The 27,955-nt window shown below is 36.3% G+C and overlaps 1 protein-coding gene across 11 annotated transcripts in view; it reads left to right on the top strand.

Annotated features, from left to right (window-relative positions):
- The window catches only part of COX7B2 (cytochrome c oxidase subunit 7B2), a 154,748-nt gene extending 128,078 nt beyond the window's left edge, over positions 1-26,670 (top strand). For all 11 annotated transcript variants that reach the window (XM_008248480.4, XM_008248493.4, XM_008248488.4 and 8 more), the window contains one exon: positions 26,255-26,670. In XM_008248480.4, the coding sequence (XP_008246702.1) occupies positions 26,311-26,556 (246 nt within the window). In that variant the 5' untranslated portion in view covers positions 26,255-26,310 and the 3' untranslated portion in view covers positions 26,557-26,670. The remainder of the gene's footprint in view (positions 1-26,254) is intronic.
- The last annotated feature ends 1,285 nt before the right edge of the window (positions 26,671-27,955 follow it).

The raw sequence follows: 27,955 nt of genomic DNA, 5'->3' as shown, positions 1-27,955 counted from the left end.
CCTGCACCCCATAGGAGACCAGGAAAAAGCACCTGGCTCCTGGATCCTGCCATCGGATCAGCGCGGTGCACCGGCCGCAGCGCGCTGGCCGCGGCGGCCATTGGAGGGTGAACCAACGGCAAAAGGAAGACCTTTCTCTCTGTCTCTCTCTCTCACTGTCCACTCTGCCTGTCAAAAAAACAAAACAAAACAAAACAAAACAAAACAAAAAAAACTGCCTTTTGATTTTGATTTTTTTCCATGTCAACATTTCTGAAATTAAGATTATCTAGCAATCCATGTATACCTTTAAATGCAGTATGATTTTCCTTTTAAGTCTTATAACAACTGTTAAAACTATTATCATCTTTGTGAAGAGAATATTTAGTAATATTCACTTCATTAGTATATACACTTAAAAGCCCTTAAATATTAGCAAACATGCACCATAGTAATTTCAGAAAGAAAGCAGTTCTGAAAATAGAATCTTTCAGATTATATGAAATTATGTGTGTAAGTGCTTACCACCTCTTTCAGTGAGGCTGAAATAAGTATATGTTCATTGGCCATAATTTTGTTCCAAAATACTTTCTGTATGTCTGTCAGGAGTTTCAGTTATCTTCCTCATGTAACCAAGTTTTATCCAGGCTATATGAAAAAGTTCAAGTTGTAGTGCAATTAAAACCTGAACAGGGAATCACTTTACCACTATAGTCCTAAATTACCTGTACATTTCAATTTATATATGTACATGTACACTTGTAATTATATATGGATATATATATATATATATGTAACTTCAAAAGTAATTGATATTTGAACTCTCTGGTGATTTCTTACTTAATTCCTTAATTGACACTTTGATTTTTCACTTGAGATATCATTTAACATGTTACAACCCTGCCTTGAAACCTTATGCTGCACAATTATGCTAGTTCCTAAACTGTTTAATACCTTTGTTAGTGGTAGGAAGATAGTTATATAAACATACAAGTATGATTAAATAAGACTAAAAAGTTCCTGAATTATGAGCACATGCATGGACCTGGTAGAAATGGTCAGGAGCAAGACAGCATGTATTTTGTGCTTGAAAGTTTAAATACAGTGCTTTAGAAAATGTTTCAGGGAAGTTTTAAAAACCATTTAAAACAACTAGGTCATCAATTATCTAAATAAAATTATATTTTTGGGTTTGCTATAAGACCATTTAACATAAAGAACATATAAAGGGGGCTGGTGTTGTAGCATAGTGAGTAAAGTTGTCGCCTATGGTAATGGCATCCTGTATGAGTGCCATTTCTAGTTCTAGCTGCTCCACTTTCAGTCCAGCTCCATGCTAATATGCCTGCAAAAGCAGCAGATATTGGACCAATTCTTTCGGCTCCTGCCACAAACATGAGAGACCTGAAAGAAGCTCTTGGCTCCTGGTATTGGACTGGCCCAGCTTTGGCCAATAGAACCATTTGGGAAGTGAAACAGCAGATGAAAGATCTCTGTCTCTCACACTGTAACTCTTCCATTTAAATAAATAAATTATTAAAGAAGAAGGAAGAGGAGGATGAAAGGGGTGAAGGAGGAGGAGAGAAGAACAGAAAGAGAAGGAGAGGAGGGAAGGAAGAGAAAGAGAATGTAAAAATCATAGATTACAAAATTTTTGCACCAAAATAAACATCTTTTTATTCCAGTTTTCATGAACTTTTTAAAGTCCCTTTGTACACCAAATGATTAGATATAAAAAAGAAATATATATGTACATAAAATTATATAAAATATGTATATATAAAAGTACATCTAAACTTTGTTGAGAATGTGGAATTAAAACAAAATATGTAAACTTCTCGCAACATAAGTTTTATCCTCAAGACACTTTTATCAATGATGATACCAACCATTTAGCCCATTACTAGAAAACTGAATTTCACCGTGTCAGTGCTATCTTTTTACATTACTAACTGAAGAAAATGGATTCCCTTTTAAGATTTCTTATGATTAGGTAACAAAAATAGACGTAAAAAAGTCCAAATCAAAATTGTAAATTGGATGTCTAATGATTTCTCACAGAATTGCTCTATTTGGTTGTCATGACGGGGAAGTACTGTCTCTTGAAGCTTTCTCAGTTTCTGAAAGCATTCTACAAATAAACAGATGTGATTGCTCTTTAGTTCTCCACAAAGGTAAAGCAAAATGTTTTGAGCATCTCTAAAATCCTATTTCCATGGCCTTTTTTCTTTAATGATGGGTCTGATTTTGCTTGGACTGCATTATGTCCAAGCATGGTAACCATTACTTTGATTGTTCTTTGTCTTCAGGGGTCCCACTGGCAATGCCGTTTCATCTCCTACTATAGTTCTTGAAATAAATGTTTAAAGATCTTGATCCCACTTAATTACAGTTTCTACTGAAATGCTTCAAGATCTTGATCCTATTTATTTATAATTTCTGCTGAAAGATGTTTTCTGCAGCTGATCTGGGAGCAATAGTTTTGGTGTTCATGGAAGAAAATGTGTTCCACTTTAATTTTTATTCAGAAATGTGTAAACTGAACCTATTGAAATGTCTGTAGTGTTGGCTATTGTTTCTGCTGTTAACCTTTGATCCTCTTTAGTGCACACACGAATACTTTGCAAATTGATGTGGATGGTCTGATGCTGTGGACTTCATCTATAACATCATCTCTTTCGTTCTTAAAATAAGTTATTCACTGGAAATATGCTGCTTTCGTTGGGGCTTTATCCCCATAAGGTTTTCATAAGGCATCAATGATTTCAGCATTCTTCTAGTCAAGTTCACCATTAGTTTAAGAGTGGTTATGGTTCCCATTTAGCAGAATTTTTATTGCTTTAGTAGGGATTTTTTCAAACTGATGGCTTACCCTTTTTAAAACCTTAAACCACTTCTCATTTATACATAGTATGGCAAGTTATTATGGGTTTATTTTGGTACCCCACATTTTTGAAATTCTTGCATAGCTTTTCATGACACACATTTTCCATGAACATTTTGATGATCCTTCATATGTATGGGATATGTGAATGTAGATTTCTGGATTTAAATATGTATCAGTCCGTTTTTTATAACAGAATATCTAAGACTGGGTCATTTAAAAAGAAAAGTTTATTTAGTACATAGGTCTGGTGATTGAAGTGTATGGTGCCATCATCTTTTGGCTCTGGGTGAGGGTGTCATGGCAGATGGTGTTACATAGCAGGAGCAAATGCAAAGGAGATCATATTGTTAGAAAGGAAGCAAGAGACCCTGGAATAGTCAGGCTTCCTCTTTTTATAAAGTAATTTGCTGTTAAAAGAATTAATCCAGTCCTACTGGAGCTGACATACTCTGAAATTGCAATATTATTCCCTTTCTAGTGTGATAATGGCCCAGTTGTCTACCAGTAAGCCCACCCCTTAAAAGTTCCACCCCCTCAGCAGTGCGGCACTGAGCACTAGGCCGTCAGTATGTGAATCTCTGGAGGATCATACCTACACTGGAGCAATATCTGTTTCCCTTTTAACTGACATGGAATATGAAAATCCTGATGCACATCTTTCTTCTTTTCTTGACTTAATTCTGTTATTCATTCTCTCAGCAAGCATTCATTGATGATTTTTATATGTGAGATACCATATTTGAACCTAAGAATTAAAATGTGAGTAAGTCCCTATTATCAAAAAGTTCATGATTAAATGGAAAGGAAATAAGGAGAAAAGCATTACTAATAAAACTTGGTGTATGTGATGATAGCACTAAATGCCTTTTTCTTCTCTGCTGTGCACTGTATTTGATTGTCACCTGTTTGTACACCAGTTAAACATTTTATGAACCATGTCTTCTACTACAATAGGCATTATTATCCTTATTTATGAGGCAAATGTGGCAAAAAGAGTTTGGAACTTCCTCAAGATTACACACTTAATATAGTTGCAGAGCTGAAACTATAAGATACTGTATTCTGGACCACTAATATTATTATTATGGTTATTTGCAATCTCAGCAACCAGTTTTGTTTTTTTTTTTAATACAGTAGGTCAATAGGTGATAGTTGTGGTTTAGGAGAACAGTCAGATTCTTAATAGTAGATAGTAAGTTGTTCCTCAACAGTCAAGACAAGGGCTGATCATGACATTGTTTCTTATAGTGTTCATTTCACTTCAACAGGTTTCCTTTTAGGTGGTTGGTTAGTTGTCACTGATCAGGGAGAACATATGATATCTGTCCGTTTTGGACTGGCTTTTTTCACTCAGCATGATGTTTTCCAGATTCCTCCATTTTGTTGCAGATGACTGGATTTCATTGTTTTTACTGCTGTATAGTATTCCATAGAGTACATATCCCATAATTTCTTTATCCAGTCATCCGTTGATGGGCATTTAGGTTGTTTCCATGTCTTAGCTATTATGAATTGAGCTGCAATAAACATTGACATTCAGACAGCTCTTTTTTTCCCCATTTAATTCCATTTGGGTAAATTCCAAGGAGTGTGATGGCTTGGTTCTGTGGTAGGGCTATATTCAGGTTTCTGAGGAATCTCCAGACTGACTTCCATAGTGGCTTTATCAGTTTGCATTCCCACAAACAGTGAGTTAGTGTCCCTTTTTCCCTACATCCTCGCCACCATCTGTTGTTACTTGATTTCTGTATGTAAGCCATTCTAACCAGAGTGAGGTGAAACCTCATTGTGGTTTTGATTTGCGTTTCCCTGATGGCTAGGGATCCTGAGCATTTTTTCTTGCGTCTGTTGGCCATTTGGATTTCCTATTTTGAAAAATGTCTATTGAGGTCCTTGGCCCATCTTTTTATTTGGTTGTCATGCTCCCCATGTGGATCTCTGTCCTTAATGTGTTTTACTATGAGAGTTAACGTTAACACTACTAGTCAAACAGTATTCTCTATCTTGTGCAGGTGTGTGGGTGAAGTCTGTTGAAATCTTTGCTTAGTATATACTAAGTTGATCTTCTGTATATAAAGGTAATTGAAAATGAAACCTGATGAAGAGTGGGAAGGGAAAGAGAGTGGGAGATGGGATGGCTGCGGGTGGGAGGGAGGTTGTGGGAGAAAAGCCACAACAATGCAAAAGTTGCTCTTTGTAAATTCACATTTATTAAATAAAAAAAAATAAAAAATGGTAGATAGAATAGTCTGTTACTGTAATTCACTCATATCAAAAACTTCTGACCTATAATTAGAATTTGTTATTTCTTTCAGACTCCTTTGACTTTTAATCCTTTGTATTTCCAATGGTATGAGAAAGGCATTACAAAAAAGTAATTCATTATGTTGTCCCCTAAAGATTTTTTTATTTCCCTGGAGCAAAACAGTGGACATTGAGTTTCAAGCAGCTAGGGATACTAGGTTCAAACATTCCCATTTTAGACATATAATATTAAAGGATTTAATGACCCCTGGAAAATGTATTTTCAATTTTAATTATATCTCATACTTCCTCAGCCAGAGCAAATATTGCTATAACAGGTACAAGAACAGTTCAGCTTTTCCCCTGCACTGGGACCGGGAGAGCACAGTAGGAATGAATGACCAATTAAAGCAATATAACCATATGTGGAAGGATGAGGAGATTGTGTATTTAACAAAGGTCATGTCTAATGTGTCTCTGGATGCTGTGCCAGTTTTCTAATGGGTTTCTTGGCTGCGAGAAAACAGGAGGAAACTAGATTGCACTCCAAATGGTACCCCTTCAGTACAGATTTTGCTGACAAGCAAGTTGTGGAGATGGAACAGGGACTGTATTCAGGGAGCTCTGGCTTCTGCTAGGAAGGCATCCTTTTAAAAACTTTTTCTACTCATTTATAAGTGCTCTGATTGAGGAAGAGTTGAAGCTCTGCTAAGAGAACATTTAGGTTGCTATGTAAGTATCTCATCTGCCTTCCAAAAGTTTTCCTGTGTTTGATTTGCAGATAGCTCAAGTGGCTGAGCGATTGAAGGTCAGAGTAGTTTTTAAGAGTCAAAAGAAGGAGTGAATTCCTAGTGGTCCTGATTTGAAGGCATATTTTATTAAATCTAGTGTGACTGTGGGTTCTCTTCTTGGCACTGAGCACATCAAAAAGCTCTTTTTCCTGTTTCTCTGCAGGATTTTGAATAATTTCCTCCTATTTAGCCTCTTATTTATTAATTCTCTCTTTCACTGTGACTAATACATAATTTTTATATTCTATTTTGTTACTTTTCTCATCTTGCTCATCAGTCTTTATAGTTTATTGTTCACAGAGCATATTTTAAAAGTTTAAAATATACTTTTGAATGTAGTAAAATATGTTTATACTGTTTTCTAAGATAATTCCAGTATATGTAGTACTTGTAACTTTCTTCTGTTACTTATTCTGGTTCTTATTTCTGGTGCCTTGCTTCTTTAAGTGTGTAGTGCTTTTGTCTGTGAGCTGCTCCCTGTCCTTAATTGTGGGATTCCCCTGTGATGGAAATATACGTTTTCTTTTGTGAGTCTAAGATCTCTTTAACTAATATTCTCAGACTGAGGGCTTTCATAGTATCATGACAGCATAAAACTGAACTGTACACTTGAGAGATGCCCGATTTTTGATTCCAAAACCATAATCACCATTTTAATTGATACCTCTCTAGGCAGTTTCAAGTCTTGGTAGGTTTAGTGTGCCTTGCGGTTTTCTGCAGAGGATTGTTTATTAGGCATAGAGGATTGTTCATCTTTTCCTGAAGATGTAACCTTTGGGATCTCAATTTTAAGAAGACAGATTTCCTGCCTTGGACAAGTTGGGTTCCTATTTTCCATATCCTCTGAGACCATGAAAATTGTACTTCAAGTTAATTTCTTTGGAGCAAATGGCCTCTGCATATAAGTAGGCTACACATCTGTGCTTATTTCTTTGGCTTATTCAATCATTAAGCCTCTTCTTTGAGAATATAAAGGTGGCAGTTTTGGATTTATGATTGACTTAGAATTTTTTACTTTACAATGGTGCAAAAGCAATATATGTCCTTAGAAACTGTTTCAGATTTTAAGTTTTGATTTTTTTCTAGGATAGCAATAATCATTAGACACCAACATTGAGACTTGGTTCTCATTCAACTACCAGATCATGACAGTAAGCTACCAATATATTACACTATGCTGTGTTGCTAGCATGCTTTGGGTACAGGTATACAATGACTTACGTAATATATTCAACATTTCATTATGACTTAGGCTTTGGATTAGATTATTTGCCTAACTGTAGGCCAATGTAAATGCTCTAAGCATGGTTAAGGTAGGTAGGTTAAATTATAATGTTTCTTAGGTTGGGGTGTTAAATATATTTTTAATTTACAATATTTTCTACTTAGATAATAGGTTCATCAAGATGTAACTTCCTCAAAAGTGAAGAACTATCTGTAGATATATTTCCATGTATCCTGCCATTTTATAACAGAGGAATCTTAAGCAAAAATAGTCTAGGGGAAAAGATTTGGCCTACCAAATGTTCTTGCATGTATATTTGTGTGTGTGTTGTGGGTATCTTAACTAAATTGGCACCTCTTTATTCTCTTTCTCATGTAATATTAACTTTGTTATCTGAACTTTGTAGATAAAATATATGAAATTGTCATCAATTAAGTGCTTATTCAGACTATAGGCATAATGTTAATATTCAAAGACATGAATTGAGTAGCATTCAACTATTGCAAAATATGTGACTGATAATGATGGCATTAAGAGAGAGTGATACAGAAAGAGACTTCAGGAACCAGTATCAACCACCCATTTTTCTGTGCTTTATGCTATGTATGTTTATAACTCTTTGTTTAGGACATTAGAAAATAGTATCTCTAAAATAGTTATCTTAGTTACTATGGGCAGATTTTCACCAAATTCTGATTAATAAATATTACCCAAGTTCTTTATGGAATGATTGTTACAAGAAATACTTACATAGAGAAAATATATTAATGGACATTGGTTGTAGTCCCGGCTGCTCCTCTTCTGATCCAGCTCTCTGGTATGGCCTGGGAAAACAGTAAAAGATGGCGCAAGTGCTTGGGCCCCTGCACCCATGTGGGAAACCAGAAGAAACTCCTGGCTCCTGGCTTCCAATGGGCCCAGCTCAGGCCATTGCTGCCTTTTGGGGAGTGAACCAGCGGATGGAAGACCTTTCTCTCTGTTAATACCTCTCATTGTCTGTTACTCTACCTCTTAAATAAATAAATATTTTTTTTAAAAAAAGAGAATATATTAAAGCATTATTTTTACATGTAAAACCCAAAGTCTTGTATAGGCTTTCATGGTTCTGTTTCATTGGCTACTGTTGATATTTTCTAACCTGCATGTAGCCAGCTTTCCTCTCTTTCACAAAGCCCTAGTTACAGTGGGCTTTTTTTTTTATTTGCTTAGAGTTTTATTCATTTTTTTCTGCTTATTATCTGTTTTCATTCTAAATGTCTTTTATTAGAGAGGGCTATCCTTCCTATCCAATATAAAGTCACCTCTTTATTATCTATTTTTATAACACCTGTGATTTTTATCAAATTTATCATGTATTGTAATTATGTAGGATTGTAGTTCTTAGCTTGCTTTGCCATGGAACTGAGTAAGTTCCATGAGGATAAATAAAGTATCTGTTTAATCACTACTGTTTCAATAAAAATTCACTTTGATAAGTAATATATGATTATCCTTAGTTTGCCTAAGTTAAAATGAAGATAATCATTAATTTTCACATTTTCTGTTAGAAAAGAACAGAATGTTGATAAAAGAAATGGGTTCACAACTAGATATACGAATACTCACTAAAGAATGTGGCATGTACTCTACCACACAGCAGTTCACAAATTCATATGATGTATGTTTCAGGAAAATTTCAAATACTACATGACATAGATATGATCTGTTGCTCTTCAGTTGAAAAAATGAAAGAATATAATCATCTCTTTAAGGTGACCTTGAGCTGATAGCAGAGGGATGAGTTGGAATTGATTACGTAATGAAAAAGTAAAAAAAAAAAATCAAGAGAGAGAAATAAGAGATATTCTAGGAACTGAAAAAAGGCCACATATAACTGGAATGCAGAAAGTGAATAGGGGATCTGTGTGCAGTGTTGCTGATTATGTCTTCAGGAACCATATTTTAGATTTATTTATTTACTTGAGGGGCAGAGTTATAGATGGAGAAGATAAGGCAAGACAGAGAGAGAGGTCTTCCATCCCTTGCTTCACTCCCCACATGGCTGCAACAGAAGGAGCTGGGCCGATCTGAAACCAGGAGCCAGGAGCCACTTCTAGATCTCACATGTGAGTGCAGGAGCCCAAGTACATCCTCTGTTGTTTTCCCAGGTAATTAGTAGGAAGCTGGCTCAGAACTGGAGCAGCTGGTACTTAAAACAATGCCCATATGGGATGCCAATACTGCAGGTGGATGCTGAACCTACTACACCACAGCCCCAACCATGATGCTTTATAGGTTATTGTTATGGACTGAACGTTTGTGTCCCCACCAACCCCCAAATTCATGTGTTGAACCTTAGCCCCTGATGTATCCGTATTTGAAAATAAGGCCTAAGTTTGTGGACTCAAAAGGCTTCTATAGCCTTGGCAGCTCATGTCAAGAGCCTAGGGTGGTCACTGACATAAAAAATAAGAGTGTTAATTGTTAAATCAATAAGAGGAGTCACTGTGTTCTTACTCCCCATGTAGGACCTCTGTTCTTAATAAATTTTACTATGAGAAATAACTATAAAACTTGCTCTCAATCTATACTTTATACCTGGTGTGTGGGGGCAGGGGTGCAAACTGTTGAAATCATTACTTAGTATAGAGTTGGTCTTCTGTATATAAAGTTAATTAAAAACGAACCATAATGAAGAATCAGATGGGAGAGGGAGTAGGAGGAGGGATAGGAGGGCAGGAATGGGGAGAAGAACCTCTATATTTCTAAAACCTGTACACATGAAGTTTGCATTCATTAAATAAAAGCCTTCAAAAGAAAAAAAGTAGGGCCTAAAAAGAGGTGAAAAATGTTAAATGAAAATAGACATTTTTCAAAAGAGGAAATCCAAATGGCCAACAGGCACATGAAAAAATGTTCAGGATCACTAGCAATCAGGGAAATGCAAATAAAACCACAATGAGGTTTCACCTCACCCCGGTTAGAATGGCTCACATACAGAAATCTAGCAACAACAGATGCTGGCGAGGATGTGGGGAAAAAGGGACACTATCCCACTGTTGGTGGGAATGCAAACTGGTGAAGCCACTATGGAAGTCAGTCTGGAGATTCCTCAGAAACCTGAATATAACCCTACCATACAACCCAGCCATACCACTCCTTGGAAGTTACCCAAAGGAAATTAAATTGGCAAACAAAAAAGCTGTCTGCGCATTAATGTTTATTGCAGCTCAATTCACAATAGCTAAGACCTGGAATCAACCCAAATGCCCATCAACAGTAGACGTGATAAAGAAATTATGGGACATGTACTCTATAGAATAGTATACAGCAGTAAAAAAACAAATCCAGTCATTTGCAACAAAATGGAGGAATCTGGAAAACATCATGCTGAATGAATTAAGCCAGTCCCAAAGGGACAGACAAATATCATATGTTCTCCCTGATTGGTGACAACTAACCAACCACAATAAAGGAAACCTGTTAAAGTGAAAGGGACACTATGAGAAACAGTGACTTGATCAGCCGTTGTCCTGACTGTTGATGTACAATTTAATACTTTATCCCTTTTAGTATTTTTTTTTTGTTCTAGTTAATACTATTGGTTGAACTCTGTAATTAACACACATTTATTCTTAGGTGTTTAAATTTACTGAAAAATGATCCCTATTAAATATAAGAGTAGGAATAAGAGAGGGAGAATATGTACAATTTGGGACATGCTCAAGCAGACTTGCCCCAAATGGTGGAGTTAGAAATATGCCAGGGGATTACAATGCAATCCCATCAAGGTGGCATGTATCAATGCCATCTCACTGTTCAAGTGATCAATTTCAGTTTACAATTGATCACAATGAGAGGTCTAAGAGTCAAAGGGATCACATAAACAAGACTAGTGTCTGCAAATACTAACTGATAGAATAAAAAAGAGAGAGAATGATCCAACATGGGAAGTGGGATACACAGCAGACTCATAGAATGGCAAATGTCCTAAACAGCACTCTGGCCTCAGAATCAGCCCTTAAGGCATTCTGAACTGGCTGAAGAGCCCATGAGAGTATTTTAGACATGGAAAACCAAGACACTCTGGCGAAACAAACAAACAAACAAACAAAAACAAAACAAAAAACCTAAATGCAGGCCATCAAAGAAGGAGGTACACTTTCTCTGAAGGGAGGAGAGTGTCGCTCCCCCTCTTCATGGAGGAACGACACTAAACCCTGCCTAGGCTTCATATCCGAGTCACGGCACCATTATGTCACTCCCCCTCTTCGCGGAGGAACGACACAGGACCCTGCGCTGTTCTTTTGTCTGCTCGGCCCTTCCCGGGTTTGCTGCTGGTTCTTCCTGGGTTGGCTACCATCCCTTCCACCTCCGTGGAAGGGCGGTTCCCCCTGCCACTTTCCTCACTTCCGCGGGGGAGCGGCACACCGCCGGCCGGCTCTCTCGGGGGCTGCACAGGTGTTCCTTCAGATAGATGTTCCTGGTGCATGCCGTCTCTCTCCTCCTTTATAGTCCTCTTCCACCAATCCCAACTCTTCTACCCACACGCCGAGTATGCTGCTCTCCTCCAATCAGGAGCAGGTCCTGCTGTTTATTGGTTGAACTGGAGGCAGCTGTGTAGAAGCTGTTTCCTCCTCTCCCAGCACCATATTGTGGGAGAGCAGATGCATAGAATAAGTCTTAATTCCAGTAACTTAGTCTAGTCCAAGTTGCTCCCAGTTGCTCCCCACAGTAGAGAACTTCCACTTTGACTATGACCTCCTCTAAATAAGATTGAAGTCTGCGAACTTCCATAGCCTTGGAAACTCATGACTAGAGTCTAGGGAGATTTCTGACGCCATAATCAAGAGTATCAAATTGTTAAGTCAACAACAGGAGTCACTGTGCACTTACTCCTTATGTGGGATCTCTGTCAATGTGTTGTCCAATGTGAATGAATGCTATAACTAGTACTCAAACAGCATTTTACACTTTATGTTCTGTGTGGGTGCAAACTGTTGAAATCTTTACTTACTATATACTACATCGATCTTCTGTATATAAAGATAATTGAAAATGAATCTTGATGTCTTGATGTGAATGGAATGGGAGAGGGAGCGGGAGATGGGATGGTTGCGGGTGGGAGGGAAGTTATGGGGAGCAAAAACCATTGTAATCCATAAACTGTACTTTGGAAATTATATTTACTAAATAAAAGTTTAAAAAAAAGAAAGAAATCATAAGCCCTAAAACATTAGGGCTCATCCCTTTTTAAATAGCTTGGACAGATATCATAACACTCTGTCTACTATATGAGGACACGAGTCAGCAGAGAGCCCTCTTCAGAAATCAAATGCTGATGTCATCAGTCTTGGACTTTCTTGCCTTTAGAATGGTGATAAAATAAATCTCTGTTGGTTCAGTCACACAATCTATGGTATTTTGTTAAAGAAGACTGTCAGACTGAGGTAGTCATATCAAAGATGTTAGTCCAAGTGATACTTTGCTATGACTTAAAACAATTTGACCTTTCAACCTTTATCAGATTCTTCTGGTAAATATCTGTACTTTCTCATAATTAGAGTAGTTTTGATAATCATTGTGCTATTTATAGCTTTCTAGAGAACATTTTCATGAGTAAGAAACTGGATAGGGCAACTTTAAGTTTTAGAAACCAGTCCTATTTGCCATTAGCATGGACTGTTTCTCTATGGCAATATTATAAATTTGTTGGAAACGTCAGATAAAGAAACAAAATGTTAGAGGTGAAAAACTCTCTCACTCTAATTAATTATAATAAAAAGAAATAGCTCTGGAACATATAGATGAGATCCATGTATTTACAGTTGCCTACCCATTCTCCTATTTCTGTCCATTTTGTTTCTCAACATTTGTTTATCATATCAAGCACGAATGGTCAGTGACCAAAATATTAGTAGCAGCATTAAAAGGCAATCTGAAGTGATACAAGTCTTTCAGATCTGACGATTTGGATTTCATGAATTGATAAAACACTTTATCTATAGAGGAAGCCCAGTGTTCCATTATTGTCAGTGGTCCTAAGTTATATAAATGATACATGCAAAAATTGTAAAAATTATGGCCTATTTACATAGAAATCTTACTTTTCCAACATTCAAGTGGTTATGTTGCAGTGATTTAGCATAAGAATGCTCTGTTAGCCTATGAAATTTCATACTACTTCAGATATATTAATAGAATTTGAAACTAAAATATAGTCACCTATAAAACTAGGATCCTCCCCGGAAACTGTAGAATTTCAAACCAAGAATCTGTGTTCTGAATTTCTCTTGTATGTTTTTAGATAGGTAACTTCTTTTGAATCTTGCTTTCTTCTTTAGTATCCTTGCCTCAGGGACTTAAAAGAAAAACTAAAATGAAATAGTTTGCTAAAGCAAGCACTCTGCCCCAAGGTTTGGCAAAGTACATCCTGTTCACTGTTTCTGCTGAGGCATATACAGGGGTAAAAATCAGTTTACCAGTCAGCCCCTCTGGCCAAAATCTTTCTCACTACAAATAATGAATCCAGGATAGAAGGGGAAAAAAAAAGGTAAAATGCCAACATCTTGTTAAAAGATTTCTGGATTTTATGAAGGTGAAAAGCAGAAAAAATTACACTGAACACAGCACTGGGCTGGTGTACAGCTCGCAGAGTGGTCACAGTTACTACTTCAGGGCTGTGAAGTGCTCTTCTTATCAAATAGAGTTTTGCTGAAAATGTTCCGTAAGTTCTCCAGGTGATAGCAATAACAAAAGAATTACTCAGGGCCTTAATTTACATGTGTATTTTGAGTAGAATTTAGTAGAGCATATATAGTCTAAGTTGGAAATAAAAAATCTGGAGGAGGTTACAGAAAGAAGGAGAAAAAAATTACTATGAAGTAATATTCCAATCTAAATTTAGAATTTCACTTCTTGGCTGGACTGTTACAGGCCTGAGTTCTAGGTAGAAACTGAAAATATTTTTTATGCCAAATGGAAGCAGTTGGAAAATATTTTAAAATTAAAATGTCTTGATATTTAAGTTACATATTTTAATGCTCCCTTTACTTTTACTTAAATATATCCGTGGTAAACTTAGATTAATGTCTTCTGAGTTTTCATTTCAGGATTTAAATGAAAGTTTCAAATTATACAATGAGGGGTCATTGTGCAACACTAAGGGCCACTATAGAGTCATGAAAATGTTCTATTCAGAGGACATTAAATGAATTAAGGAAACTGTGGAGATGAAAGAAATATCTGTACAAATATTAAGATTGCCAAAGTTAGAATCACATAATGAAGGCCAGAGTTAATTGCTACCTATCTATGAGTGTTAAGATACCCTGGGCTTAACCACGTACCCTATTCTCCTCCAGTCACATATTAAGTTCCCACAGGTAAATTATTTAGTTTGTGAAATGCCTCCTGGAATCATTAAGCCAGTGGAAATGAGTTCAGTGATGTAACAGCATTGAGATCACAGAGACATCCTTTGGTGTTCCCCTAAGTGTGTTCTGGAAAACACCTTTATGTTATGGAATTATATTTTAGAAGGAATAAAATATGCTGTGTGTTAGCTAAATTTGCAAAGCACTACCTGCCATTCCTCTCAGGAAATTGCTATGTACCATGACCACAACAGAATTTAGAAAAATAATTTTGATAACAAAACCACTTTGTTACTTCCATATTTCCCAAAACTTAGATTTGATATTAGAGCCCCTTTTCAAGTAACTCCCACCGAAAACAAATGGAACTAGTGAAAAAGGCACTTATTTGGGGAGATACTGTTATAAAGTCAATTTATAATTGGAATAGTGTCAATCTGATAAAATTAACATTATGTATGCTACTCAGTGGAATGGAATATCCGTATTTTGAAGTCAATGAAATAAATTCCTGCATCCAGTGTATACATTAAGTCTTCAGAGTTCCATTGGTGTGAGGAGGTTCTACAGAGGCATTTCATCTTTAAGTGCCTGTGAAAAAGAATTGTGGCCTTACCTTGCAAAGCTAAGTGAATGCAGAAAAATGATGAGATTATACCAAGGAACTAGCACATTTTGAAAATGTATTGAGTGAATCAAACACATTCAAGTCCTTGTTATTTCTCACTGGAACGTTAGTGGTAGGAATTGAGTGAATTCACATTGCCCACAGTTGTATTACTTTGCATGCTCTTCTCTGCAAATGGATGAGAGCAATGTCAAAACTACAGATTAAATCAAGATTGAAGCATGTAACTCATATTCTTAATATCCTTTAGTGACTGCAAATCATTTTACAGGGCTTTATTTAGTTTCACTTATATTTGTTTATATATTTATTAATTTACTAGACAATAGTCTGTGGGCCATGGAATGGTGTTAATATGAAACTTTGGAGAAGCAACCAATGTATTACACTTCATAACATTTAAATGAATTGCCTGAAATACTATGATTATCTAGTTCTAGTTTTTCTGTGATGTAAAAGCAACATGGAATCCCTTTGAGTAAGTGTGGTGGACCTGCTTGAAGCTAAGTAACAGAAAATAAGAGGTATCGCAGTCACACCACTGAGTGGTAGTATGATGTGGAAGAAAGCTCTGAACCTCTCTGTTAATGTTCTAACACTGTCTTCCATAGAGCTGTCAGAAAGATAAGAAAAAGGAGTATAGTTGAAAGAACCTTGTGACTCAGATATTTTAGATATTTCATGTGTGACCCAGATGAATATGATCAAGTACCAAAAAAATTGCCTGAATGAGTGCTATTATTCTTGGTGTGGACATTATTGAATACTTGGAGCATTCTAAATGGGATAGACAGGGTCTCTTACTTTAGATTGTGGCTACGTAGGGAGTTTGTGAGGGAGATGGCATACCTTGTATCTCTTTGCTCTTTAGACAACATTTGACATTTAAAGACATCAGCTCGTAAGTTCTTTGTTCATTCTGTTGTTTGTTCCCCCTGGCAGAACAAGTGAACACTGTAATCAGCATTTCTATTTGTTCAGGTAGCATCAAATTATGTAATCTTCTAGGCTTAATAAAGTAACATAAAAACAGAGCCTTAAGCAAATGGCTGTACTGTCCATCAATGCAGTGACTCAGGATATGGTGCCATTACACATAAAATGGAACCATTGTTCAACATTTCCATCAGCAGCATTGATTCATGCAAGCTTCTCATATTTCCTGTTATGAAAGGCTGAAATCTTAAGTAGTACTGACGGGATACACTTAGCACTGTATATACCGAATCCTTCCTCAAGCACCATTGTCTTCTGACAATCACCTAAGAGAACTGAAGACACTGCAGGTTGTGTGCAATTTCATTTCATGAAGATTGCCTCTTTATTGCTTCTTATTTTGCATTGATATTTTGAAGTTGTAAAGAAAAGGGTAGAAATAATAGCAGGTGTAAATGAAGGTATAGCAAGTGAGTGATATTCCAGTCGTCTTAGCTTCAAAAATGTATTATTCATTGTACAGCAAAATACAACTGTTAGTAGTAGTTTTAGTGTTTTTAATATGGCTGGGTGTTTCTGTGGTCCAACTTATTCCTGGAGGGTCCCTATAACTCATTTTGGTCACTCCTGGTAGTGAATTCAATTACCCCTTTACCCTTTCAGTGCCCTAAAAGAATAAATAACCTTCCTAAAATGTTTTTCTCTTTGGAAAGGCCTAGAGTGTTAGAACTGGATAGTACCTTAGAAATTTTCTAATTCAGCTTTCCATAAATATGTCTGATGATAAGTCTGTCTTGAGGACTTGTTTAACCTACAGATTCTCAGGTTACTTTTCTGGATTCTCAATTACAATGCATTTGACATAGAGACCGGAAATTACATTTTATCACAAAGTTTCCAGAAGACTCTTTGGATCAGGCAGGTTTGCGGAAAAAATTAATTAGTTTAACTGCTTTTTATTCTATGTGGAAGAAGCAGATATCCAAATAGATTAAATGGCCCATCTAAGTTATTATACTGTATGACATTTTAAATATTGTGATTATTTAAGAAAAAATGTTGATGGGCTTTTTTTTTTCATTATTTTACAGGGACACATACTTTCTTAGAGCTCTAGTTTCCTTCTGTTTGGAAGAATATGATACCATGTATAGTGGAGAAGTGATAGTAAACACCTTTCTCTGTATAGAATGGTAGTTCTCACCTGGAGATGATTATGTATCTCAAGTGATATGTGGCAATGCTGGAAATATTTATGCTGTCAAAATTGGAGAATACTGATACTGGCAGATGAACTAGATAGAGTTTTGATTTCACTAAACTTGTTACACAGTATTACCCCTTCCTCCACAAAGAATTATTCAGACCAAAGTGTCAGTTATATCTAATTTTAGAAACTCTGATAATACAGGAGGACCTTCAGAAAGTTCACAGGAAACAGTATTTTGGCATTCAGTGTTGTGACCCAGGGAGCTAAGTTGACACCTGCAGTGCCCCCATCCCATATCAGAGTGCCGTTTCAAATCCCGGCTACTCCGCTTCAGATCCAGATGCCCTGGGAAAGCAGTGGATGATGGTTCAAGGTCTTGGGCCTATGCCACCCACCTGGCAAACTCAGATGGAGCTGTAGACTCCTAACTTCAGTCTTTCAGTCTGGACCAGCCCCCCCCCCCCTTTTTTTTCCATTTGTGGAGTGAACTGGTATATAGACAATCTCTCTAACTCACTCTCACTCTCCTATTCAAATAAATAAATTAATAAATGGTTAAACAAATTTTTAAAAAAGAAATGGCAATATTTAAGAAAAACTACATGGAATTCAGAACTTTTTTATTAAAATCATGCTTTTTTTTTTTAAAAAAGAAACTATTTATTTATGAAAGAGTTATGAAGAGGGAGGAAGAGACAGAGAGATCTTCCATCTGCTGACTCACTCCCCTAAAGGCACAATGGCAAGAGCTGGGACAGGCCAAAGCATAGGGCTTGGAACTCCATCTAGGTCTCCCAGATGGGTACAGGGACCCAAGCTTTAGGGTCATCTGCTGCTGCTTTTCCAGGAGCATTAGCAGTGATCTGGATCAGACTTGAAGTGGTGCCTAAATGGTATGTCAGTGTCACAAGCAGTGGTTTAACCCTCTGTGTCACAATGGCAGGACCCATCCTAACTTTTTATAAGATATCTGAAGAGCATGTAGTTGGAAACACTAAGAATAAGAAATCAGTTTGAAAAGAACCCCTATCAAAGCAACTTGAAATCTACTAAAACTGAAACAAGAACCAACATCAAATTGTTTGTTAAATTAAAGCTTGGCCAAAAGATCGGCAAAATCATTGATTCCTTAGAAAAAAGTTTATGGTGACAATTTCCTATAGGAATCAGTACTTCTCAGCTAGATAACTCATTGTAAGAAGGGAGACGAGATGATTTTAGAGATGGAGCCCACAGCATCAGACCATCCACATAAAATTATGAGGAAAAACATTAATCTTCTCTGTGTCCTAATTGAATACCACCGATGTTTAACAGCAGAAATAGTAGCCATCAGTATCTCAGCTGGTTGAGCTTACACAATTCTTACTGAAAAACTCACTTGGAACAAACTTTCTTCTTTATGCCTGCCTGAACTTGTGCTCCCAGGTCAGCTGCAGAAAGAGCTTTCTGTAGAAATTGTAAATGAGGATTTCAAGGCACTGAAGCATCTGTTTGATGAATCTCAAGAGGATATGAACATGGCTTTACCAACTGGGACCTGAAGACAAAGCTCAATCAAAGCAGTGGCTACCAAGAGATTAACCTAGTCTACTCCAAGCAAAGGCAGACTGACCATTCAAGAGCAAAGATCTTGGCAAAAGGTTTTAAAGATGCTCAAGGCATTTTGGTTTTTGACTTTTTGGTGGACTAAAGAATGATAATATATACATAAAGGAAGGTTATTTATTTAAACCATCCAAAGCTTTAGTACCAAAAAAAAAAAAAAAAAGCCCTGCGAAACTTGCCTAAAGAAACAAAGGAAATTTTGTACAGTTTCTGTGAGAATCCATTAGGTATTCATTGTACAATTTTGCTATGACTCTACTTTTTTCTTTGCTAATCTTAAAAACGAAACTTTATAGGCACTAGTTTTTCTTTAGTTGTAATAATAAATAAGACTTTATCAAGAAGGTGAAATCATAGGACCTTCATTTCTTTAGGAGTAGACTAAATAGCTGTTACCATTGCTTACAAAAGTATTTTGAACTTGATGGAGTTTATGTTGAAAAAGAATTTTTTTTACATTTTATGTTCATTGTTCCCATGAGCTTTTTGATATCTCTTCATATACTCAGTCCCTTCATGAGCATTATTTCTATCTGAGTTGTTTAAGAATAATTGTTGGGCACATTTGAGAAGCAGGATATTGTTTCCTAAATTAGGTGGAAAGCCTTACATGGAAGATAGCAGATCATTTGTTTGTCCGTGTTGGACTATACTTAGACTGGATGAAGTTGGGTTCCCTCTCTTAAGGTAAAAGAAGTAAATCCTTTCAAAATTCTTCCCTTTATTCTGCTCAGGTATCTGAACCTACCTGTTCTTAAAGCTTGTCAATTATATATGCTTTGAACTTTCTTTATTCTCTAGATCACCTGAATCCTGATTCCCTAGGGTCAGTTACATGATACAGTGTCAGTGTCTGCTGATTTTAACAGAAATCAAGATAGAGGTTTAGCCAAATTCTTAACACAGAGACTGAATGGAATATTAAATTAACTTTGTAGTTACATATTTGCTAAATCAATCTTTTTATTTTTCTAAAATTTCTCCATTTCATCTCCTTCTTTCTGTCCCTGTTTTAATTACTTAATTCAAATACCCATTCTTTTACATGAATCATTTAAATAACACTAACATCTTAATTTTATTGTCATTTTTGCAATCTCCTCCTAATAGTTAGCTTTGTGAAACACTTCTCATATTTTTCACCACCCCAACCTTTTTCTGGTTAAATCAGTCAGTAGTTTCTCCTCATTTGTAGGAATATTTGTCAAACTTGGATTATAGATGGAATCTTTTTAAAGAAAATCAGAGTATTTCATATCATTTGTTCTAACATTATTTTATCAAAAGATCACACATATATGCATAAGCATGAAAGAAATTAATGATCTTTAATGTTTAAAACTTAATACAATTGCAGTACCCAAACATTTTCAAGAAAATTTGGAAGGACTTATACAATAAAGAAATTAATATTTTGATATTGTCCTGAAATTCTAACACTCCTTGAAGTGACCATTAATCTTTTATTTTTACATGCCTATGTTGTATAGTAAATTGTAGTATGACTGCTCTTATAATTATTTATTTTTTAAAGCTTTATTTTATTTACTTGAAAGACGTTAAAAAGAGAGGTAGAGACGGGGGGGGGGGTGGGGGGGAGGTCTTCCCTCCACTAGTTCACTTCCCAAATGGCCACAATGGCTGGAGCTGAGCCAGTCTGAAGCTAAGAGCCAGGAGCTTCTTCCAAGTCTCCCACATGGGTGCAGGGAACCAATGACTTAGGCCATGCTATGCTGCTTTCCCAGGCCATTATTTTATCCATTGCCAGGACATAATGTTAAATATAAAAGCTGCATCATTCCTTTTGAACTAACTCAAGACAAATAATTCCTATATCGTTGTGCAAAAAAAAAAAAAAATACAGAACAAAAGTAAACAAAGACTCTAGAACTTAAGCCACATCATCAAAGTCTCATCATTTTCTTGTGTTTTTATGTTATCATGAAAGTAAAATCAAAAAATTAGAAATCCCCATTATTAATAGCAAAGGGTGTGGTTTTGAAAAGTTTCAGAAAAAGAGAGAGGGAGAGAGAGAGAACAAGCAAGCTGTAGAATTGAGTGTAAATGTCAAAGCAAGGCATATATACATAATATTTTTCTCAATATGGTGTTCTTTCCTTGTATCTCTCATGCTCATCTGTTGGGCATTTATTGCTTTGACACTTATCACCTAGTGCTACTGAGTTCAACCAAATTGTCTTTTCTACACAGTTTCAGGCCTCTGTGCTTATGTTTTTGCTGCTTTGTGTATTTCTAAATCATGGTGTTTTTTTTTTTTTTTAATTTATTTACTTATTTGAAAGTTGGAGATACACAGAGAGAGGAGAGGCGGGGGGAGGGGGTCGTCCATCCGCTGGTTCACTCCTCAGTGGGGCGCAATGGCTGGAGTTGCGCTAATCCGAAGCCAGGATCCAGGAGCTTCTTCCTGGTCTCCCATGTGCATACAGGGGCCCAAAGACTTGGGCCATCTTCTACTTTCCCAGGCCATAGCAGAGAGCTGGATCGGAAGTGGAGAGCCGAGTCTCAAACCAGCACCCAGGCCAGGGCGTTAACCCATTGCGCCAAAGTGCCGGCCCCTAAATCATTTTTTAATATCTACGTATCATTTCTTCTAAAACCATTTCTAGAATGCTAAGTTGAAATGTCTCCCTTCTCTATGAACTAAGGGAGCCCTGTGCTTATGTCTAGTCTGTCTCCTTCTCTAGAACTATCACTTCTTGAGAGAAAGCATTGTACTTACAGCACCTAGCCCAAACCCTGACATAGTTGATGGATAAATGTATAGTAAACTAGTAAACATTTTCAATTAAAGGGCTGTTGCTGGTGACCATGTCATTATATTTCCCTTTATATTATCTTGGGATATTATGTTTAGCCCTCACTGCTAACAAATACATTTATTATTAGAGGTATGTCTTGTGGAGCTAACCAGTATGTAAAATTTCTCTTATCAAGTCATCATTTCTCATAGTGTTCATTTCACTTCAACAAGTTTCCCCTTTGGTGCTCAGTTAGTTGTCACCGATCAGGGAGAACATATGATATTTGTCCCTTTGGGACTGGCTTATTTCACTCAGCATGATGTTTTCCAGATTCCTAACAGGGATCACTTTTCAGTTAAAATTTAAACAACTAAGAATAATTGTGTGTTAATTACAGTTCAACCAATATAGTACTAGAACAAAAAAAATACTAAAATGGATAAAGTATTACATTGTAAATTAACAGTCAGGACAAGAGCTGATCAAGTCACTGTTTCTCATAGTGTCCATTTCACTTCAACAGGTTGACTTGATCAGCCCTTGCCCTGACTGTTGATGAACAACTTAATACGTTATCCCTCTTAGTATTTTTTTTTTGTTTGTTCTACTTAATACTTTTGGTTGAATTCTGTAATCAATACACAGTTATTCTTAAGTGTTGAAACTTAACTGAAAAGTGATCCTTGTTAAATATAAGAGTGGGGATAAGAGAGGGAAGAGATGTACAATTTGGGACATGCTCAAGCTGACTTACCTCAAACGGTAGAGTTAGAAACATACCAGGGGATTACAGTTCAATCCCATCAAGATGGCATGTACCAATGCCATCTCACTAGTCCTGGTGATCAATTTCTGTTCACAATTGATCATAATGATAGGTCTAATAGTCAAAGTGATCACATAAACAAGACTAGTGTCTGCAAATACTAACCGATAGAATAAAAAAGGGACAGAATGATCCAACATGGGAAGCGAGATACACAGCAGACTCATAGAATGGCAGATGTCCTAAACAGCACTCTGGCCTCAGAATCAGCCCTTAAGGCATTCGGATCCAGCTGAAAAGCCCATGAGAGTATTTCAGGCATGGAAAGCCAAGACACTCTAGCAAAAAACAAAACAAAACAAAACAAAACAAAACAAGACAAAACAAAACAAAAAACACCTAAATGAAAGATCTCCGCGAGTGAGATCCCAGTGGAAAGAACAGTCATCAAAGAAGGAGGTACCTTTCTCTGAAGGGAGGAGAGAACTTCCACTTTGACTACGACCTTGTCTAAATACGATCCATAGCCTTGGCAACTCATGACAAGAGCCTAGGGTGATTACAGATGCCATAAACAAGAGTGTCAATTTGTTAAGTCAACAACAGGAGTCACTGTGCACTTACTCTTCATGTAGGATCTTTGTCCTTAATGTGCTGTACATTGTGATCTAATGCTGTAACTAGTACTCAAACAGTATTTTTCACTTGGTGTTTCTATGTGGGTATAAACTGTGAAATCATTACTTAATATTTGCTAAACTGATCTTCTGCATATGAAGAGAATTGAAAATGAATCTTGATGTGAATGGAAGGGGGGAGGGAGAGGGAAAGGGGAGGGTTACAGGTGGGAGGAAAGTTATGGGGGGGGGAAGCCATTGTAATCCTTAAGCTTTACCTTGGAAATTTATATTCATTAAATAAAAGTTAAAAAAATTTCTCTTATCAGTGGGTTCTTAGTTTTTACAAGTGTTGTTCAAGTAAGGATTGATATAAGGTAGTTGGGAAGGCAACTGAGTTTGATGTTGCTGATGCCAACAAGAGAAAAAAAGAAGACTGCTGTTTGCATATCTTAGGAAAAATGCCAACTACAGACTGCAAACGGCATTCCTAAAGGTAAATTTCTAGTATTGGACATTTGTTGTCACAAGAAAATGCAGGCTAGATGGAAAAGAATAACCATACAAACATGACAATAGCCAAAGGATGAAGACCCAAGATATGTGATCAGTGTCGCCTCAGACAAAGTGTCTGAGTTGAGTTGAGGATAAGAACAATGAATTCAGTTTGTCATACAGTGGCAGGTATGAGTCAGTGACCCACTGGAGATCCCTGTTACCACAGATTATTCTCTGGCTATGAGCCTTCCTATAGGCTGAAAGTAATGTGTGGCACAGGTGCTTCTGTATGGGATTAGACTGTGCCTGTCACACTCTGTTCCATTTCACCTTCAGCCTATTTTCTGAATTTCGTTCAAAATTAAACCTTGCTACCCTTTTGTGGAGAGAATCATATGTGAAAGAAAATAATTTTGAATATTTGAACAGTCAAGAAATTAATTTGGCTCTCTATTTATCTTGTTTATCACAGTTATGAATAGAGCCACTTCTGTATGGTTGGAAATAAAAGAGAACCTTAAGATCTTATTTCCTAAATTGGAAATAAAGTATTTTGCAAAATCTTGGTGAACAATTATATATTTACAAGTACTGATGTCAAGCCCTTTTACATTCCTGTTGCCTGTATTTGGGCAACAGTTAATATATATTACTGCTAATGGCTAAGCAATATTTGACAACTTGCCAAAAAAAGGAGAATTTGACAGAAATCTTTAGTGTCTTTTTGCTTCTAGATTTCTTGTTTCATACAAGTATATAAGAAATAAAATCAGAAGCATTATTGCAAAATACACATTTAATTTTTGTTAAAATTGTTCTGAATATTCATTCTGTATTGTGAGAATATCAGTATTCATTCATATCTTGAATTGGTTCAAAAAATTCCTTCTATGCATTTGTGTCACCCTATTTTATATATACCATTATATCACTTGCTCCTGGAGATGTTGAAATTTATTGGAAGAGAGTAAAAAGATAATTTAAAAGAATGACAAGGCAAGACTCAGGCTAGCAGAAAATATTTACAGTACATATATCTGATAGTGGGCTATTTTTCAGAGCATAGAAAGAACTCTTAAGCCAACAGTAAGAAAATGAAGAAGCCAATTTAATAATAGAAGTTTTAAAAATTTTACTTTTCCAAAATAGGAGTATTTAGATAATAAATAAGTAAATTAAAAATGTTTTATGTTAGAGTACCCATTATAGAATGGTAAATCAAATAACCTGCACACTGACAAATCTAAAACACCAACAATGCTGACAAAGATATGGAGTAATAAGAAGTCTTTTATGGAACAAGAACTAATGCATTGGTGGTGGAATGCAAACTAGTACAACTGTTTTGGAATGCAGCTAGAAAGTTTGTTACAAAACTAAACATACTATAATCCAGAATTTGAGTTCCTTTGATACTTTTTATTTGAAAACTTATGTCCACACAGAACCTACACACAGATGTTTATAGGAGATTTATTTATAGTCAGAATTTCTAAGCCACCAAAATGGTCTTCAGTAAAACAGATTCTGATGTATCCAGGTAATGGAATATTATTTAGCACTACAAATAAGAAAACTGGAAGTCTATGAAAAGGTATAGGTGAATGTTAAATATATATTACTAAGTCAAATAAATCAATCTAAAAAAACTACCTACTGTGTGATTCTATATGATATTCTGGAAAAGATAAAACTATAGAGACAGTAAAATGGTGTGGTTTCCAAGGATTTGTGGACAAAGAGGAATGAAAAGGCTGAGTACAAAATATTTTTTAGGAGAGTGAAACTATTCTGCATCATACTTTAATGATAGACATATGCCATAATCCAGTCTATACCAAAATCCATAGAATTCACAACACCAAGAATGAACAAACAGTGTGCAAATATAGTCATTGGTTGTTATCAAATAGAGAACTCTGATGGAAAATATTGAGGGTGTATGGAAACTCTATGTTCATTTTGCTGTGAACCAATAACTGCTCTAAAAATAATGATTTTTTAAAAGAAAATTATTCTGTTAAATGCTATTAAATGAGGATGAAATGTGTGGGAGCTCAGAGAATAGGAGGCTTACTGAGTCTGCAGATTTTTAGAGAACTCTTCACTGAAGTGCTAACTTTCAGGCTGAGATTTTTCAAGGTAAGTAGAATTTAGTGTGTAGTAAGGAATAGGATGATATTATACATAGAAAAGGGAGGATTAGGAGTGATGTGAAGCACGAGAAAGCAAAGGAGTAGGAGGAGAGACAGGAGGTGGGACTTAATCTGCATGCCTTGTAATTCTTGACAGAACTTTAGAACTGATAATAAATGTATAGGTTGTTACACTAGTGGAGACAGTTGGATACGAATTTAAACAGCCATTCTAGCTGTGGTAGGTTTGGAGTGTATCTACCAAACTATTGGATATCGGATATCAGATATTTCTTATAAGTAGAAAAGCTGCCACTTCCTTAGTGCTTATTATTTTGTTTTCTTTTGGATTATCTCTCATAATCCTTACTGTATGCCTAGGAGTTGGACGAAAACATTATCTTTGAGCAAAGTGAGAGAAGAGAGATTATAATTTCCCAAGTTCATACAGCTAATCAGTGGAAAGGTTGAGATGAAATCCAGATTTCATTACACAAAGGGTCACATACATAATCACTAACTCATCAAAAGTTTGGTCTGGGTAAAACATTCAAAGAAGGAGAAACTGAATGTGGATCAGATGTCATTGCCTATTTTTTATTTGTTTTTCCAGGTCTCTTTGCAACAAAATAGAGTAGCTGCAATCAACTGCAATCCCGTCACAACTTCATGATGTTTCTTTTGGCCAAAAATGCACTAAGTAGTCTCAAGATTCGAAACATTCAGCAAATTATGGCAAGACAGAGCCATGTGAAACGCTCACTGGATTTTCACGACAAGTATGGTGATGCTGTGCTAGCCAGTGGAACTACTTTCTGTATTGTTGCATGGGTGTTTTTAACCACACAGATGGGAATAGAATGGAACCCATCTCCTGTAGGCAGAGTTACACCCATTGAGTGGAATGATGAGTAACCATCTCAGTTACTATAATAACAGAATTCTTTCAAAACCAATTTGTCATGTAAGCACTCTGTTGCTCATTAAAATAGAGAATAATTGAAGAAATAAAATACTTTCAAAATCTTACAGTGTCTGGAAGCAATGCTGAAGCAATGGGTGTAGTGTACAGGGAATTATGAAAAACAAATTTTTGGTAGATTAATAAAGTATCATTCTTCTGAATTAATAATTTACACTTGGATATGCACACACATGTACCTTAATTTAATTGCTGGCAAATCCTGTTGAGTCTTTCTTCAAAGTATTTTGAAGCTGACCATCTTTTATATACTTCATCTTTCCCAACTTGGTCTGAAATATCATGTTTTCACTGGTAATATTATATAAAAACATTTCGGGCTGTTTTTATTGTTTCTGTACTTGCTATCACTCAAATTTCCTACCCACCCCCCTCTACCATGCATTGTGTGTGTGTGTGTGTGTGTGTGTGTTTTTTTTCAGCACAGCAATGAGAGGGAACATTTTAAAATATAGTCTAGTGAGGACACTCTTCTCTTCAAAATCCAGCTCCTTCCCATTTCTCTCTATAGTTATAGCAAATTTATATTAGGAGGGCACATAGGCCCAGTAGGTGCTGCACTGACCAGTTTACCTCCTGCTTCAAGATGTTTCCATTGGCTCATCCATTTGCTTGGGTTACACATCTCCAGATACTAAATATACCCACTTTCTTATAGTTCTTTGGGTTTTAGTCATGTATCTGCTTTACATAGAGAGCTTTTGTTTACCCTTTGGAAAATTGCAACCCCAATTTTGCCTTGCTGTCTCTATACTTTTTCCTTACTTTTTTTCTCTATAGCAGCATAAGGTAGGATTTACTGATTTGTTTTTTATTGGTATGTGAAACTCTGTGGAATCATGGGTTTTAGGGTGTTTTTTCATGGCTTTATCCCCTTAACAGGACCGAGTGTATTAGGCTTTCAGTGAGGTTAATGACTTTTTGTAGGAACTTCAGGTAATTCAAAGGGTATTGTTAGTTTGAGAATTTGTTTTCCACTGTGGGTTGCAGTGATGATTGAAGAGTATATTAGTTACTATTGCTGTTTCCTAGATAACCCAAGAACTCTGTAGTTTAAAACAACATCTATTTATTCATTTCTTCACTCATTCATTCATTTGAAAGGCAGAGTTACAGAGACAGAAGGAGATACAGAAGAAAGACATCTTTCATCCCATCCTTTGTTTCACCCCCCTGTTGGCCACAAAAGGCCAGAGCTGGGCCAGACAGAAAGCAGAAGCCGGGAACTCCATCCAAGTCTCCCACATGGGTGGCAGGGGCCCAAGTACTTGGCCATCTTTTGATTTCTCAGACATGTTACTAGGGAGCTGGATCAAAAGTGGAGCAGCTGGG

This window comes from Oryctolagus cuniculus, chromosome 2, assembly GCF_964237555.1.
Source record: "Oryctolagus cuniculus chromosome 2, mOryCun1.1, whole genome shotgun sequence".
NCBI classification, from domain to species: domain Eukaryota; kingdom Metazoa; phylum Chordata; class Mammalia; order Lagomorpha; family Leporidae; genus Oryctolagus; species Oryctolagus cuniculus.
Note: the sequence above shows the minus strand (reverse complement) of the source record. Positions and strands in the feature narration are given on the sequence as shown.